The sequence below is a fragment of the Rhea pennata genome, chromosome 1, assembly GCF_028389875.1.
Source record: "Rhea pennata isolate bPtePen1 chromosome 1, bPtePen1.pri, whole genome shotgun sequence".
Lineage (NCBI taxonomy): Eukaryota > Metazoa > Chordata > Aves > Rheiformes > Rheidae > Rhea > Rhea pennata.
In genome coordinates this window covers 127,388,771-127,408,069 of record NC_084663.1, presented here as the reverse complement: position 1 = coordinate 127,408,069, position 19,299 = coordinate 127,388,771, and the positions used below count along the sequence as shown (strand labels likewise).

The 19,299-nt window shown below is 35.3% G+C and overlaps 1 protein-coding gene across 10 annotated transcripts in view; it reads right to left on the bottom strand.

Moving 5' to 3' along the window:
• The window catches only part of DMD (dystrophin), a 1,316,389-nt gene that overhangs the window by 773,775 nt on the left and 523,315 nt on the right, over positions 1-19,299 (bottom strand). For all 10 annotated transcript variants that reach the window (XM_062600033.1, XM_062599961.1, XM_062599984.1 and 7 more), the window contains 3 exons: positions 18,707-18,882; positions 8,097-8,220; positions 2,258-2,345 (listed from right to left, as the gene is read on the bottom strand). In XM_062600033.1, coding sequence (XP_062456017.1) covers positions 2,258-2,345; positions 8,097-8,220; positions 18,707-18,882 — 388 coding nt within the window. The remainder of the gene's footprint in view (positions 1-2,257; positions 2,346-8,096; positions 8,221-18,706; positions 18,883-19,299) is intronic.

Genomic DNA, 19,299 nt, shown 5'->3' with positions numbered 1-19,299 from the left:
CCCGAACAAATTTCAACAGCCATATGGAGTCTAAAGAAACTCATCTGAATTACTGTGGAAGATATAAAGTTCATTATAGTTTGAGATGTAGGATTAATGTTGAGCTACTTTTTTACATTTTTTTATTTCAATGACAATTTAGACAAAATTTCATTGTTTGCAATGGCGTAAGATCATAACAAACCAGAAGAAAAGATAAACAGAATATTCCTTGTACTTAAAAGTTCAAAGGCTGAACACTGCAGTCCTCTTCTACATTCAAAGTGTAATTGGATAAACACCTAGAAAGATACTGCATTGGCAATATTTTTGTTAAAATCATCTTACAGTTCTCCTCAACTAATGGTAATTTTTTAATTCCACTTGCTACCACTTTTGCCTCGTGGTGATTATTGCATCCTTTAACCATTTAATACACTATTCTTGAAATGGCTTTTGCAGCCGTGGAGGACCCGAAAGCCCCATAAACATTTTAGGCTTAAAGGCTAGAGAAGCTGTCCCTAATCTGTCATTCCTGCTAGAATATTCTTGCAACCAATGTTGCCATGACACATTGCCTGATATCTAGAGTTTACAGCAGTTCACAGAAAACAGATGTAGTTATGCTGATTTAGCTGTGCCCATATTCCAGTTGTAAGACATGTGCTTCCTAAAAAAAAGGCAAAATTTGGGAAATACCAGAAAAATTTAGACACATATCTTCCATCCACAATCAAGATCACAATATATGTAAGCATGGATCCTTGGACTGATGGAAAATAAAAAGAGAAGCCTGAGTTAAAACCACATAAGAATATTTAAGATGGAAATGTTAATCTGCTTGATACTGGACATGTCAGGTAGTGAGGTACTGAAAAAGTAATATATTGTGCTAGTGTGTTCTGCAATTAAAACAGAAATTAGTCATTTGAAAGTATTAATTAAAACTAATGAAACTGAAGCTGGAACTCTTAAGACGCAGGTCTGCACCTGGCACTGTTAAATGTGTCCTACACAGGTCTGGCCCCAAATAGCAGCCTTGATGTGTCAGGACACAGCTGTGAAATAAGGCCTTAAATACTCCTGCACAACCAATTCTCCCAGGCAGAGGGCATGTCAAAAAAGTTACAGATATTTTGTGCATGATCAGTCATGGAAAGTGCTGCCTAAATGGTTTCAAAGAAAGTGCAAATTTTACCAAGCTCCTTTCAGACTATTCACTGAATCCGGTAAGAGAACCCTGGCAGCAGTTATTAAAGGAATGTTACAGTACCTAAATATCCACTGAATGCAGGGGTGGCCACATTCAAAAGGTTACACCTTTATATAAAAGCAAGATACTTACAGATTCCATCAACTATGTTTAGCTTGGTTAGCTAGTATCTGAAAGCCTAAGCATTTCATTCTTAGCACTTAAATTCTTGGTTCTTTATTATAACAACTTTATTATTCTTATATAATTCTTTATTATACTCTGAAGTGCATTCAACAACCACATTTTTTGGTACGCATCTCAGTATGACAGATGTGGGCCTATGTTTAATATTTTATTGCAAAGCTAGACAATCTTGAATAGAAAGAACAATGACACAACATACAATTTTACTTCCATCTATCTTTTGAGTTTTTTTTTCTTTAAAAGTATCTAGAAGTTCAAAAAATTGACATGATAAAATACTAAATTTTTGGAAAAATCAATGATAAAAATGGAAACTTAGAACTAATTTTCTTTTTCGAAGTTTGTATGAGATTTGTCATTTATTATATTTGAAAAGCCAAATTCTAAAAATCTCTTCCAAAACTCAGTAAAATTTTATATTTTTCTATAATACAAAGTATTACAGCAATATGTATATTACAAAATATACATTGTATATTATAATAAAGGTTAGAAATCACTTTTTAAAAACTGTTCGGAGTACTACCTTCAAAGCATTCTCTGAAATAACTCAGAAAAGCTAATGTACCTTCAAAAGCTTAGCATTGTCAGAAAATAAGATTACAACTTAAGTCTCTGTGCCGAACAGATTGCTAATATACATTCATTACTGTGAGCACGTTTTACACACATTTCTTTTCATGGTACTAAAGTTGTAAGTTTTTTTCTCTTTTTTAATTAACAGCTTTAACATTCAGAAATAATAAAGAAATATAAGGCAATGTTACTATGCCGTTCCATTTAGACAGTATTTGCTAATATAATTCTTGTGATAAATATGAACTTGTGTGTTTATCAAATCCCTAAGAAGATTATCTAAATCAACTCCCATGTAATTACCATTCACCATCTGTTCCACCAGGGCCTCAGCTGATCTGCTGGCATCTTGCAGTTTTCTGTACTTCTCAGGCTTTTCTCGCTGGATGGCCTGCAGCATGATAGGAAAGGTGAGTATTTCAATAGAGGGATTTCGAAGAAGAAATTAATTAATATCTCAGGGATGTCTTCTGATTTCTTGAGATCATTTAACCTGTCACATTGCCCTGCTAGCCTCCCAATTTGACAATCAAAGCACCAAGTAGCACACAACACTGAACACAACATTAGGAAAAAAGTCAGCCATAAAAGTCAAACACATAAAGCGAGAATAAGAACACAGTAGATTTGACTAATGAAACATGTCGGTATTTTACAGACAAATAAAACATGGAAATTAAGAGCTATTCAAAGCCCAATATTTCAAAACAAAAATACGTGTTCATTAGAAATTCAGTGCGGAGAAATAGATTTGCTCATTTGTTATGTAACACACCCTCTATTCCTATTGCACGTAGGAACTGAGCATGCTAAGCAAATCACACGGTTTCACGGCACACTGCAGTATTGAGCCCATATATCACTGGACTCTTTTATTGGAAAGAAAATAAATTGTATATTAAAGTGTAAAATATCTAACGTATGTATTAATATGTAAGGTAGACATCCATATATAAGGCACCAAATAAGACTGATGATAGCTCCAGAATTAACCAAGGCTTCCAGTTATGTATTGTCCCTAACGCTCTCAGTCACCTCTCCATACTGAATAATCTCCTGCCTCTGTTCAGGCATGCTGTCAACTAGCTGGTAAAGCTACAGGAGGTAGTAGGAATCTAAGTTTCTAATTTCACTTGGTTTAGTAACAATATAGATGGAAAGTAAAATCATTTTAGAACTGACAGCCCTTCTATGTTGTCTTGTAGTTCACACTTCCAAGTCACACCAGTGATTTTAGCCTAATTTAGTTGTTTAATTCAAGCGTAATTTAGAAGCTCTGCATTCATAGCCCAAAATTCCTTGTTTAGTTCAGGAGAAGCAGCATACAGCCATCCTCAGTTTGATACTAAAAATAAAATAGACAATATAAACTCCTAGAGATCTTGCCCAGCGTGTACTCCCACAACTAAAGAGTACCTCAGCTTATTGCAGCACATACACACATACAAAAAGATATGCCACCACAAATCCTGTGTGATGTGTTTGGGAGGATAACATCTATCCTGGCTAGGGTTTCTGAGTCTGGCTGACCACCCTATACTTGATGATCACCGTCGGTACTTCCACAGCAAAGGTGTACTCTATATGATTTGAGTCTTAAGGTGAAAAGGTTCCTTTCAACTGGAAAAGAAGCCAAATGGATAAGCTCACTCAGGTAGGTGTCTAAGAATACATTTAGTAGAACAACCTTATACACTTAAATTTGAAATGCTACTTTTTAAATTGATCGGTATACTCGGAAGGAAGAAACTATAAGTATCTTTAAAATTTTTCACTTAAAATTACTTTTTAAAGTAAAATGTCTGCAGTTTCATAAATTTCTGTACTTTGCAGTTAGAATGACATATTGTTCATACAATAAAAGAGTTTATGAAATATCAGTAATGCCAAAAGGTTTGAAATTACGAACCTTTACTTATTCAAAATGGGACTCACTTCTATACACTTAACATGTAAAATTACAATAATTTCCAATGAAAATAATTCCAGTGTTTTAATGGGGGAAAAAAAGGGAGGACTTTCCTTATTTTGCCTAAGAATGAAAATTTTGAAACATCCATAGAATAAAACTGGGGAAGGAGGAATATATTTGTACAAAAGGCACATGTATAAAGAAATGAACAATGCCCCTGGTTTTCATGGGCAGCAAGGAGATGCTTGGAAATTTGAAGAGGCATTTCCAGTTAACTTTGCACATGTCCACCGGCTACTCATAGCTGCCATCTATTCTTGCATACAGAAAAGGTTAAATGCCAGTCTTGCTAACAATAAGTCAAAGTTTCCCTCCAACACTTGATGATATAAACTCATATAAATAAAACAAATAAATAAAGGATATATAGAGAAGAATTAAGGATGGGAATACTTTGTATTTCATGAGCATACTATTTATTATATTCCTAAATTTTCATGGAAATCTTGCAAAGTTTAATCCAAATGTGTTAAGGATGACTGTATCATTCATTTGTAGGTCAAAAATCTTCTAACACTCTACTGCACAAGTTAAGGATTTTTCCAAATTTCAAAAAGATCTCTTCTGTTAATTCTCTGCAGAGTTTCAAAATTAGTTATGGAATCTTAATTAATCCTTCTCTGTCTATAATGCCAGGTGTAATTAGCCTGAGTCTAACTCTAGAAAACTCAAAGGAAGCATATAAACATTAAAAGACACTGAAAATAATCTTACTCCGTCTGTAACACCAGATGTGTAATTATCATGAGTGTGACAGTAGTGAACTCAAAGGAACCATAAAAAACATGAAATACACAAAAATAACTTTTTGAAATATAAAAATGATATGACATTGAAGTCTGTGGCACTGAACTCTTCAGTGTCCAGTAATATACCATGTGTCCACAAAAATGTGGAGAAATTTCTGTACCTCCAGAGAAAGATTAATGTTTCCAAGTCCTGATAGAAGTAAGAGCAATTATATTAAATTATATTAAAAAATATACAAAAAAGGCATATTTAGTAAATATACTGACCTTTGTCCATTATTTTTCTCAATTAATTTTTGATTACACATACATAACATACTGCTAGACGAAGGAGAAAAGACTGTCCTCTTGGTCCTCATAAAAACAGAAATTTGGGGACAAATAGCCTGATTTGGGGAAAAGGGAGGAAAATCATTGCACTTACTTCCACTGTTTCACTGTGATTTCAAACTACAATGGTTTGCTGAACCCACAAATTTTGTCTTAAATTGCTAAGCTCCTCAGAGCAAGGACTTCCATAAGCAAATGTAAAGTACCTAAAAATTAATGGAGTAGGAGTTCTGTAAACACCTCTCACTTAATCTCCTCTTCACTTCCTTTACTGGGACAACACTCTAGATTCAGGTTCATCCATGATATAGGCAGGCTGGGACAAGTTTGAAGAGGGTCTCTGAGGGTCTGTGACATCTGGAAACTTTAAGATGATGTACTCTGTAAACGCAACACTTTCTATGATGAAAAAGTTGTTGAAATTACAAAACTTAAAAATATTTCCAAAAACCTAATTTTCCTTTTTTTATGCTTTCTTTTGTAAAAGATTTTTAAAGAAAAAATACAGCAAAATGAGAAAAAGGTTACATTTACAGAGTTTCTTTCAATTGGGGATTAATTCTCTTTCAGGACTATTTTGTAACTGGCAATAAAAATATGTAACGACCTAGTTTTAACTGTACATTATTGTATTTGATTCAATGATACTAAAAATTCTTCTTTTGCTAAATGCCAGTGGGACGATAATGGGCTAATTTCATAACATTCTGAGAGTTTTATACGACTCTAAGATTTTATTTGGCATTAAATGACTTAATAACCTAGATACACTGATGTTCCAAGGCATTCGGATGCTATTCATACTAAACCAAAATCCTTTTCTGTGAGCTCTGTGGAAGGATGTAGAGTAGGAGTAATCCCTAACCTCCTGCAAGTCTGATCAATTACCCTTGTGGGCAGGAGATGGCAACATTATTATGACTGGCTCTAACAGTGATTTAGCTTTCAAATATCCTGGCCCAACAAAACATGTCCGGAAAAGGTCACTAAAAGAAAATGAGAACTGGGCATTTGAGAATGCCAAGACAGCACATTTAAATGTCTAGGATATTTAACATTTTTCCTAACATCAGGTTCATACATGTTTCCCCTTGATTTTGAATTTCCAGATGCTTGGCTACCCATAACTCCTTTTAAGATGTTTTTGAGCTAACTGATGTGCAGTCTCAAGTCTGACTTCCTATTAAACAGGGTTTTCTGCCTACTAAGTTTTAATTTTCTCCACCTGAGCCCTCATATATTTGGACATGCAATAATGAAGGCCCCTGACATTACGGCTTAAAGGAAACAAAAACAGCCCAAGTCATTGGTGGGCCTGTTTTAAGTAAAAAATGTGTACTAAGTGAAAAATGTTAACAGTGTGATGAAGTGTTAAGATATTTATGGCACTATTGTTTAGATGCCTTCATTATTTAGGAGTAATATGGTTCTCCTACAATGTAACTTCTACACCTATGGTGTCCAGCCCCTCTGGCCAGGCAAGGTCTTCCTCTTGTGGCTGGGGAGGGATATTAAATATTGTTGCCTCTCCTCAGACATAGGAACAGATTTTCTGTGCATATCTAGTATATTCAATCTGTACAGTGCATCTGCCAAAAGCTAATTTTCTGCCAATATGTGAAGAGCAGCTGGTTTAGCAAACACAGTCAGTGCATTTCATACAGCCTGCTCTTGGCTCTGTCTCCCCCAGGCCTCCTCTGAGCTGGGATGGGAGCAAGCTTTTGAACTTTTGAATCATCAGTGATGGTAAAAGAGCTTTCCTTGTGGCTGTTCTTTCTGAAATCTCATTCCTCCCATCATGTAACAGATAAAATTCCATTACATCATATGGAAGCAACTGTTATCCAAGAAAACTGGGACCAGAAGAGCTCTGTAGTTCATCTACTTCCATCCCTCACTTGCAGGACACAGATCACCACCTACTTGGGAGCAAAGAAAGGAAAGGAGGAGGGCAGTGAACTATGGCTCCTGAATCCTTTGATCAGTCTTGCTTACACACACACACACACACACACATATATATTTTTCACAGAACATGAAACGCCATGAGCTAAATTCAGTATATTACACTCTAATAGATAGATACTGGCAGTAATGTTATGACAACATTAACAATTAAGTTAAAATTATTGCAAGAAAACTATGATTTAACAAGAAATTTTAAAACATATATTTACAGTAATGAAACTCAGTGTTCCTCAGCCTTATTAGAGCCGATTGTGGTGGACAAGGAGACAGTGTGAAGAAACAGCAGCAAAACTAACTTCACTACAGAAATTTTGTTTCATCCGTTTGTATTCTAGGAATAAATTACACCTTATTTTTTAATGAAACATCCTCAAGTCCCATGACGTACTATACGTATATATACTATATTATACTATAAGTATAATAGTGAACTATATAAAGAACTCCCTCTTCTCTTATACAGAAAAGGCAAGTATTTTGCAACTATTTACAAAAACTAAATGTAGAATAAAATTTGTAACAGTCTAGTTTTAAAGTCTAAATTGAGAGTCTATGAAACATATATACAAACACTGAGCTACTTCTTATACAGTGCAGAATCACTCATTTTGCAAAACATAGAAAGAATCATTTTTGGCATTGTAAAACAGGAGGTTTTAAAAAATACGATGTGTAGACTGATGATTTTCAGATATGTTTTACAGCACTGTAAAAAGAATTTACACAGATTTTCTTTAATGCTAAAGCATGACACTTTTCATATGTTTCAATTCATGCAAATATAATGTCAAATTAAGGCATTATTAGGATAGAATTGTGGTGCATATATGAGAAGGAATTTATAGAATTTGATTCAGCTTTACCAAAGATTTTCATGAATCTAGAATATCTTAATTAAATGTACGTATGAATAAATATGATCTCTATATTCAGACACAGTGTGAAGCAATTGTGGTGTTAAAATCTGTAATTTACAAAAATAGTAAACATTTCTAAATTTCTCTTGTATACGGTCAATCAATGCTTGTCAGTCTACATTTGAACCCTTTTAAACTTGGACTTTGAAAGCACTTTGACAAGCTAATACAAACTGACAAACATATATATGAATACTTTTTCCTACATTGACTCTTTCTTTGAGATCTGAGAGATTTCCTTCTTTTCGATATATTGCAAACTCAGGACTCTGAAGTACAGCTTCTGAGCGGGTCATCCAGCTATGGAGCTCTGTCGTATCCGAGTCAAACCTAAGATATAGAGAAGTGCAATAAGGTATTTCATTTCCATAAAGTATTTCTGAAAGTAACATTGAAAATAAAAATGTTGAACCAGTTGTTTAAACAAGTGCATAAGCAGCAATTTCTCTCTCTCAAAAAAAAAGTTTTAAATGCCCCATGTTTCATGAGATACCACACGAAACTATTCACTGTGAAATTTGAGAACCTATAAATTTTTTTCATTTTTAAGACACTGACTGACAGCTGGACAGATACAATGATTTTCACAATCAGGATTGTATTTTTATAAGTTGATACTTTTGCAAGATACAGAAGTGGCTCTAACTGCTAACAAAATTGTAACATAAGTCCCTTCGGCTCAGCTGAGGATATTAGGCCTCATTATGCAGTTCCCTAAATACAGCCTTCACACCTGTAAGCTTTCTGTGCTAGCCTCTAGTAGGATATTCATACAGGCAATTTGCCCATGAAAGAATAGTCTTTTCCAATTGACTCAAATTTGCTGTAATTAATTAATAATGAACAGTAGATTATAATTGTCTTACAGCTAAAAGTTTAGAAATTGCAAATTAAGATCTTAAATTCTGTGCATACGTATTTTTAACCAGTTTTTAATGTACATTAATTTTTAATAAAGCCTGGATTTTTTCATCAGCTCCCTTAAAATTGATCTCAATTTGTGACTCCATTTAACAATAAGGTGTGAAAGTCTAAGTAGTAAATAATGAAAGCAGAAGAAAGAATAATCACATACTTCCTTAATTTCAGCCCAATAGCCTATATTTAAATCATAAGCTCTTGGGAGCAATGTGAATAAAAACAATCCTAATAATACGCACATTTATTAGACGAGGAAAAATATATGATTAAGAAGGAATGGAAGGTGCAGAAAGCTTAATTTTATAAAGAACCACGAATTCAGAGGCAGAAAACAAGACAAAAAGAAAATTTTCAGGCTGTTCAGAGAATCTCTGTCCTGGTATCAGATTCTAACCCAGCAAATTCAACTGCACTGCCAGTCAAGAGTTCCCTGCTTGAGCATTACTTTTTAGCCTACATGATATTCCATCAACTGTTATTCTTGAAATAGAATCTTATCATTTGTTCAGCTTATAATAGCTGTATATTTAATAAATGCTTTCATGAAATTTTAAGACTAGGAGATTGCAAAACTATGAGAGCCAGTATTCCCACAGAAAACTGGAATGCTCTTTATTCAACAAATTGGCAAACACTCCTACCAATTTCAGAAAGGGAAATAATGAAAGCTTGTTATTGCAACTATGACTCAGGACTGTTCAACATAGCCTAAAATGGGAAACACTCAATTTTCAAACTAATGGACTGGTTTACTTCACAAGAGCTAATAATTTCACAGTTCTTCCTAACATGTATCTGTATATAAATTCTCTATGTATGTTCAGTATCTACAGCAGGCCAATATCTCTGCCCAATGTATGAAAGATCAGTGACGTGCAGTTTTACAGAAGTAGCCTGTAAGACAGAGCAGAGTTCCTGAATTCCAGAGTTAGGAATATATTAGATCAACCGACCTAATTTTTAGGTAGGTAGAGCAACTACCTAAAGGCTGTCATGACACTTGAGGACTGCTGAGATACAAAGAAGCCTCAAGCATCCGGTGTACAAGTTTTGCAAAAAAACAGTAGTAGTGCTGAACTGCCTTCTTTTTCGCTCAAGTATCTAGTTCAAGGCTTGTTAACAAAATGTGCAGCAGTAAAATCTGTTTTAAGGGTCAAGATAGAGTTTAGTCAGGAGTCTCCAGGCATTCAACTAGACAGGACTGCCACCCTATCATCCTTGACTTTTTCAAGCTCAGTCAGCAATGTATAAACCAGTGCCCCCAGATTAGCAGCCCAGATGAGGGAAAGGGTTGTCACTCCCTATTGCCAACATGTTCTCCATTCCTTGCTCTCCCCACGGTCACAGCTGCAGGGCCTACATGCAACTTTCAGTGGTGTTCATTAAAAACATGAAGGTGCTTTCTCAAACGTGCTATGGATAGGCAAAGTATGCAAGTAAAATACAAAGCAGCGGTCACTTCTTTCACCTCACTTAAATCTATAGTTAAAGCTGGCTCTACAGCCCACTGCCAGCTACTGTGGCAAAACAGCTGCTTTATACTGCTGGTATGAAGCAGCTGTGAACTGGAGAACACAGAACAGCAGATATACAGTAAAAAGGAAGACAAGTCTACCAGGTCCTCAGTACTAAATTCTCTTGACAGCAAGTAAAATTTTACTACTTCTGTTGCTTGTCCCATTCTGTGGTTGCAGTTAAGTAGGGCCAGTAAGACAAGCTTGCTAAAAAACAGTCTTTGATTAGCTGGCTATAGCATGGAAAATGGTAGAGCAAACTATTTACCAGTGATTCCTTCTTAAGCAAAAAGACTTAGCTTCTGCCTCTATTCAAAGCCACTCATTTCCGCCTCATCCACCCCTGCAAGTGTTATCTGGAAGAGGAATGGGGGAATTCGGGAGAGTTTTGATAGTGCACAAAACGATCAGTAACACATCACACAGCCCAGAGATTTATTAGATGGTGGTAAGTGTTAGCCCCTGCAGACAGGGTCTTGACAGAGCTGGTCACATGTAACAGATTGCTCTGTCAGTTGCAATTTCTTCTGGAGATAAACCTACCCCCACAAACAAAGTCTCCTGTCCCCGAAAAGGGTTATAAAGATGGGACAAAAAAGAGCTAAGAGAGTTGAGTATTAATTCAGGGCAGCTTTTTGCAGCGCATAAATACCCTTAACATGGATTAAAGACATAGAGCATTTTTCTACTACTTTGGAAAAAAATGATTTATATCTCTTAAATTTAGCTTGTATAAAAATAGGAAATGCAGGTAGAACACTGCATTTAATTGTTATGTTCTGATGATTAGACATTTGACTTCTGAGCACAATTTCAGTTACAAACTATGTTAACTCTAAATTGATAGCAAAGGATCAATACAGTCTTTAAATCTTGTAAGTACAATACTTTTGACACAAAACAGTAATGAAATATTACCTTCCTGGCCCAATAAAGTTGAGTGCGTGTAAAATTTGTTAAAATAAATCTATGGAAGACACTAAAACCAAATCACTTGAAGCAATCTCTCTAAATAATCACTTCACTTTAAAATGCACGTTAGGTTGCTGTCTACCTAAAAATTCAATCTGCAGCAGAGAATTTACTGCCTCTAAAATTCTTTATATAGCACGCATGGTTTAGTTTTCAAATTAGCCTTTCTTTTGGCTATTCTCCTACAATAGAAATACTATCTTTTACTGCTCTCACTGCCCTCTCTGTACAGGTCAACACATTTCAGCTGAATTCAAATAAGGTCTCTTTTTAGTCCACAGAACATTTGAAAAAACACCTCCATATTTTTAATCCACACCACTGAAGATTGCATGTAGACCTTCACAACCCCACAAGTTGATTGCTGCAACTTGTCTTCTTTATCATACCAAGCCACAGACCAACTATAGACCCATTCAAAATTCTCTTGCCAAGATCATCAAATGTACAGTAGACTTGTTTAAAAATGTCTCCTTGTTCTTGCTTTCCCTTCTTCTTTTGAATTAAACACAGGATAAACCTCATCTTTGAGGCATTTCATATCTACATTATATTTCATTTTTCTGTTTCTATGCACGGAATTCTGCCCCAAATATCTGATATTCAAGTCTTACTACAAGTTCCTGTCTAATCCAATGCCTTTTGGAAACTACTAAATAACAGCAACAATTAGTTTATTTATATTCCTATATATATATATATATATGTATGTATATGTATGCATGTAATAAAAAGACTGACTCCAAACCTTCCATCCGTGCAATATCTTTTATAAAGGGTTATGGTGGTTCTTACAGCCAGCATCATCTAGTAGAGGACAATGATAAATTTAGACTTATGGGTCTAAATTTACCCTGCTGTCATGTAACCATCAAGGCTTATCTTTCCTCTACATTGATATAACTTCATCTTAAAATTGCTACTATGTTACTCCTATGAGAAAGTGGTTTCTCAGCGACATTCTTTCAATAGACAGAACCTGCCTATCAATTTCCTTTACATTTTTTTTCTCTCTTTCCTCTGGAACAAAATCACAATGGATATGCCAATACTTTGTACCTCGGGCAGACAGAAGATCATTTGCCTATGTACTGAGCTGGCAAGGAGTGAGGGAACTCTGATCCAAGCATGACATTACTGAATGAATTCCTGCATCCCCATGGCTGGACTGAAACACCCAGTTGATCAGCAGTGCCCTTTAGCTCCTAGCTTTAGGTTGACTAGAAACATGCCTAAGAACAACTTTACAATATACCCATTGGCAGAACTATTCTGTGATGGATTAATGTTTCTCTTCCTCCACTGTACTTGCAGCTGATCAGTCTTAGCTGATAAATACTCTTGTTCTTCTCTCCTAAGGTAATAGCTTATTTGTCCTAATAGCATTTTTCTCTTCCTAGTTCCTACTGAATGATAGCCTGGACCATCTATAGACTCATGACACAATTCAGTTTAGCCTACTCAACAACATTATTAGCATATTTCTGTAACATATACTAAGGCATTACAGAAAATATTAGACCAGACCCAAGAGTAAATCTCCCTGAGAATTATCTTTCTGGGCTCATAGTTTTTCCTTTGGTACAACCTATTGCCTTCTTTAACCAATTATCCATCTTGCCATTCTTGCAATAAGCCATACCTTCCACAGCTTAATAGTTCCTTGACAGAAACACAGATTGCTTTGCAGATATTCACATAGTTTAGACTCACTGCCTTTCTCATGCCTAAGAAAATCACTTATGGCAAACGAAAATCTGAAGGCTGTGGCAGAGTAAACTTATTAACATCATTTTCCTTCAGCTAACATCCAGTGGCTAGAGATGCAAAGCAGTTTAATTACAGCCATCTTGCCTCCCAGTGAGTGCCAACTGGTATTGTCGCTGTAATATAGTAGATAACTTCAAAAACCCAATGGGATGAAAAACACACATTCTCAGTGTATTTGTCAGTATGGTATTTCCTGTCTCACAAACAGAATAAAGGGTTAAAGACAATAGGCACAAAAAAGTTATGAAGCACTAGGTTTATGGAACTTGATATTATATCTGTACCTACTCTTACACTGTAGATGAAAATATTTATAAATTATTTCTCCTGTAAATAACATAAAAGTATCTTATTATGTGCTCAGTCATTTTCCTTTTCTCTAGTGCTAGATACACAGAAACAACACTGGAACCGATGACTACCAGGAAAATTACAGTGACATGACACTCATTTTAGATTTGCTAAGTACTGTTACCTAACCAGAGAAGAGCAAAAGCTACATTTCCACATGCACATAAGGGTGAAACAAACTGTTAAAGTGCTTAACAATCAGCATTTAGTTCTGACTAGCATAATTCATTGTACAGCAAGGGTCTACTTTAAACAACAGCTATTAAAAAAACTTTATAATTTTTCCTTTAATATATTTTCCTAAACAAAAACATTCCAAACTTTTCTAAGTAATGAAGCATCAGTGTCCCAAATACAATAATTTGCAATAAAATGAAAGCTACTTTATTTTTAAAAACTCTGCAGATATGTTAGCACTTACTAAATGCAAAACACTAGATGGAGCAACTATCCTGTTTTAATATGCCTTTCCCTTCAAAGGGTAAAAAGATCTATTTCAGATCTGAAGTTTAACATTATAACAATGTTATGACAAAAAAATCTTTTCTTGGAAACATTAGGAATTGTGTACAAAGTTATTTACTAATTGGTGAAGAAAACTATCTTGTACATTATTCAAGAATATTCATAATACAAATGCACATAAATTAGATGTTAAACAGCTCCAACATGTTTGCTATTTTAAAACCTTCCAGGAACAGAATAAATTTCAGATTTTCCTATGCTATACACCTGACCTGTGTGTTTTTTTCTAGAATATGTAAATGGCACCGAAATGATAATGACACCTTGCAACCCATTCTCCCATTTACATTATTTTTCTTCTAAAACTTCTCTTAGGTTATATCAACTCATAATGTCTAATATATACTTCTATGACTATGAATTTCTTTGGACAAATGTGCTTACCTTCCTATGATCAGTAACACATCTCTGAATCATTCTGTGGATGGGGGGGGGGGGATAAAGTCATCTGCTTCTTATATCTGCTATCCACCCTTTATGGTAGCAAACAGTTTTAGGAAGTGAGAAAAACAAACAGCTTGCTGCCCATGCACTTATGCCATAGTGCAGAAGGTTGGGAATTGGAACAATGGAGAAGTGAATTCAGCTCCTCTGCCAACTGGTCTGCTGGGTCAAATTGCTTCTCCTCAATTTCATCAGTACAAATGAGATTCATACAGTTCTAATCCTTCCAAAACACTTGAAAATGTAAAAATAGAAAGCCTCACAGAAGGCTTGCTCTGTGTGTCTAACCTAGGCATCCACCGTCTCTCCTCAGCTGAGCAGCAGGAGAACACAGTGTTAAACAGTCCACTAACGCAGCATTCACAGAGGAGTCAAACTGCTCTTTCTCCCTCCTTGAGACTGGGGACCCAGCAACTGACACTGCAGCTGCAGTCCATTTTTAATGCATCCTCTGCTCTTCCTTAAACATTCAGAACACAGGAAAGCAAATCTGGAGCATAAAACTTTCCAAACACGTGGCAGTTGAGGATGAAGCATTTATTTTAGCCATGCTCTTTTACAGTAACAATGCTAACCAAAACCTGAGAAGAACAGATAAAAAAACTAAGAAAACTTGGAAGCATTATCCTCCTCCCTACTCAAGCCCTAAGCCACCTCCCCCCCCCCCCCCCCCCCCCAAAAAAAAGAACCTCCACACAAGCAGTGTGTTGTACTGCAACTGCAGGAAGTGGCCAACACAACATGGTTGTGCATCTTCAGAAACTTCAGGCAAGCATTTGATGCCTGGTGCTTTCTTGAGTCAAACAGAAACTAAGAGTTGTAGAATGATCAATTCCTAGCCTACTAGTACTCAGGGAAGATTTTGAACATAAACACACATACAACAAGGAACAATACAGGAAGAGGTAGGTTGGAAATATCCATTCTCCAGTTTGAAAACTAAATACTGTGGTTTTGCATCTCCCTTGGGTCTCGGACCAAGTAAATATACACACAAAAAAAGGGAAGATCTTTCAGCCAACAACAGACTCAGAAAATAACTGATGGACTGCGTGGGAAAATAGCCACAACGTTCTTCCCACAAAAAGTCATAGATGAAAAAGGTGTCTAGTCACCTATGCATGCAGATATTTTAGCTAGGCATTCAAACTTTAAGATTTCTGAAGTTTTCTTCTCCCATCATTGTGTTTATGTTCCGTTTAAAACCTTTATGCTAGAGGAAGACAACAGCATAATGTCAAACAAATTAGTTTGTAAGACTGTATTTTTTTTATTTATTAAAACTAGGCACAATAATTATTATTACTGTAAGTTGAAATTCATTCCCTGAAGTTCCTTCACCAGCTGTTTATCTGAAGCTATTTATTCCTTGGTCCTCCAAATCCAGAACACCCTCTGGGATTTTATAGAGAGGAAGGAAATAAAGCTTCTTTCTGGCTGTTCATCTAGAAATGCCAAAAATATATATCTAAATGGAGATGCCTTGTTGACAATACAACCATCATTCACCTTGATGCACAGCTGTGGATACTTCTAACAGCATTTGCTTTGCAACAGATCCTTACCATACGGTGGGTCCACTTGCAGGTATTCAGTGAACAGCCATACTGAACGAATGCTCATATGATGGCATCTTTCTTTGTATTACACAGAGATTGCATTGATAAAGCAAACCTAATAACTCTAGCACCAGGAACAATATTCCAACTAGGTAGAGTATATTAAAGGATGTTAAATAATTAACTCTTTTCTCTGTGCCAGAATTCAGCTTCCTGTCTTACCAGATCAAAGCAAAAACATAAGCTGTGCGGCAATGAAAAGGATTCTTATTTAAAGTATGTATGAGAAACCACAGTTTATTCCATTATCTGAAGTTCTAGACAAAGCAGGACTGAGAAGTAAAGATTGCTTTAAGCTTCATATTTTGACTATTATCCAAAAGCTAAGGTCTTATGTGGTAGAAGAATACATTTTAGATAGTAGAAAATATATTTCAAAATAGAAAATCTCAAAACCTATTATGCAGTGTCCAAAACCACTAACACTCTATACATTTGGTAGTAGAACTGGCAATACAGCTGTAAGGTGTCACAGTCTGCAACTTAATAATATATTCTACTTTCTGTAGAAGGTTTTGTCAACTTAACATATATTTTTGTTAGTTTCAATGCTTTAGACAGACAATAACTGAAAGAATTGGTAACTCATAGTTTGTATAATATGTGGTATTTCTGAATAAAACAACTGCTATGATCCTGTCAATTCCTGCCCTCAGGTAGTTTCGCTAAACAATATTTTAGGAGTATGTATGTATTCATCTGTCCTCTGCCAGTTTAATTTTTAATACTAAGGAAAACAAAAAGAATACAAACAAGAAGGAGAATACAGACTAATACTAAATATTCAGTACATTTAAGGAAATAACTTCAGAAGTTTGGTCCCCATATTTGCTATAATGCATAGCTCTATAGCAACAGCTTTCTTGAAGAACCACAAAGTGGAGAATTAGAAAACCATCTTACTTCATTCAGTTTTGATTAAGATTATTCTTTTCTTTAGAACAATAGATTTCTGTATTTCATCTCTTAAATTTCAACGTCAAATAAGACAATTTCTAAAATATTCAATTTCAAAATTGAACTGAAAACTTTTAAAAAAACTTTAAAATTTCAGGGAAAATTTCAGTCTTAATTTTTAAGTTTCAAAATTAAGAATGCCAATATTTTCAGGGCAGGGTCATGTCTTCATATAGGTTTTACAGCATCTTGATCCTATTTAAGGTCTTTACCAAAACATTAACAAAAGCAGTAATGCCTATTACACAAAAATAATGTTTCTAACAATTCATTTAACAGATTCAAGAGTCTAAGATCAGTGTTTTTCATCACTGTGCATTATTCTTGAGCACTTGGGAATATATTAGCAAAACATACTTCTCATTATATTATTTAATGATAACTTAGGATGTGTGTCCTACGTTATCTTTGAAAACATTTAGATGAAAAGCAATCAGATTCCAAATATTTTCAAATCAGGACTTTGAAGGTTAGCTTCAATTCATTCAAATTCAGCCATCTAAAAGTCAGCTATTTAGTCTAGGCACATTCTGTAGGCAACGAAGACATAGAAGTCTCATAAAAAGGGCAGACACCCAATCTAATACGACAGGGAATGAATCATTCTTTTCATATCATGTATACAACATTCCCAAGTAATGAGACTGAACTAGAAACCTAAGATTTAGAATGGTCGAAGCTGTGTAATATGAATCTATTTTGGATGCCTATGCATAAAGAAAACTGCCTCTAAGTGGCTGGTTCTTCAGCGACATACCTACTTCAATTAAACCAACCCCTAGATTTCTCCCGCTCTTGGTAAATCTCATTCCTCTTAATAATATACCTGGTTGCATATTGTAATGTAGTTAAAGAAAAAAAAGTTATTTTACAAGAGAATAACTTACAGTTATCATTGAAAACACACTGAACTAAGCAAAGACATTTTCTGCAGATGCAAATGAGACACTGAATGCAGTTTCTTTTTCCTCTCAGTCCTTGAATCTGCTGCCTTGGAGCTCAGAATTTTGTACGTTTATCTGAGAATCAAAAGTCATTTCTAAAATGAACGTTACAATGAGTGTTTTAAATCTAATTTCTTAGCACCATATTCAAAAAATTAATTCAGCTCTTTAGCCAGTTGTACCTAAAACGCTCAGCAATCTTTCTTCCGACTCTAATGAGTGCTCATTCTTGGTTTACAATACATTTTATCTTGTACTTGATTTACACACAGAAAATCTCTGAAAATAACGTTACCACATGTTCGACCCACTAGTAACTCTGTCTCTTCAGAACTGTTATTCTTACTGCTGACCCATAAGCCGGAAAGAATACAACTTCAGTTTTAAAAAACAGGGAATATCTGCACCACTAGCATTCTTGCTATTATAAAATTCTTTTTCAAGCTGAGAACTGATGAAAACTTGTTGTCCTTCAAGTTTCAAGACTACAGTCAAGTGAGACCCCACACTACCATACCCAAGGATTTTTGACTGAATAAAACAGGAGCATAGTGTTGCTGGCGTAATGCTTGACGTTCTGTAATACAAACTAGTTATTTGCTAGGCTAGAAGCACAAAAAAACTCCTTAATTCACCCTGAGAAAAGAAAAGTAATAATCAATCAGTATCTTAACAGAGGACATAACTATAATTCTAATCTCAAAAAAGTACACAGCAAACTATTGCAGTCAAGTGGCTATTTTCGCATTCCTGTCCAAGCGCTATCGTTATTCTTTCTCCATCCCGTAATGATTCTCACCTCTTCCTAGTTTCTGAGTCCACGAGGAGCTGCCGCTTTTTGTGGGGTGGAGGTGGTGGGAGTTCCTCTTTAGCATGCTTAACCAGGATTTGCTCTCTTGTGGTCACCATAGTTACAGTTTCCATTACAGTTGTCTGTGTTAGTGATGTCTGAGCGGTAGTGACAGCCTGTGAAATCTGTGAGAAGTATTAAAACAGGGGTCACATATTACTTGAAAGACTTTAGTAAAGACTGTTTGGAGTGGCAAGAGAAAATAATGAGAAACTGCTCCTGTCTGATCATAGGCTGACCTTCAGAAAAAAAAATAACGCTACGTTGAACTCAAACCAAATTGTTTTATCTGACTCATGCTATGTGAATAAAACATCTGTAGAATTCAATATAAAAATCAGAAAGAATCCTAAACAGAAGGTATTTATGGCTCCCTCTAAGTCATGCTGAATGAAGAAAAGAAGGAAAGGGTAAAGAAAAGGTCAAATTCATGAGGGAACTGAATGATTGAAAATATATAAAATGTTACTATTCCTGTATGTCACTCTGCCACCATTCTAAAATATCTATTCCTCGAGGAGAGATAAAGAAAACCTGTGGCA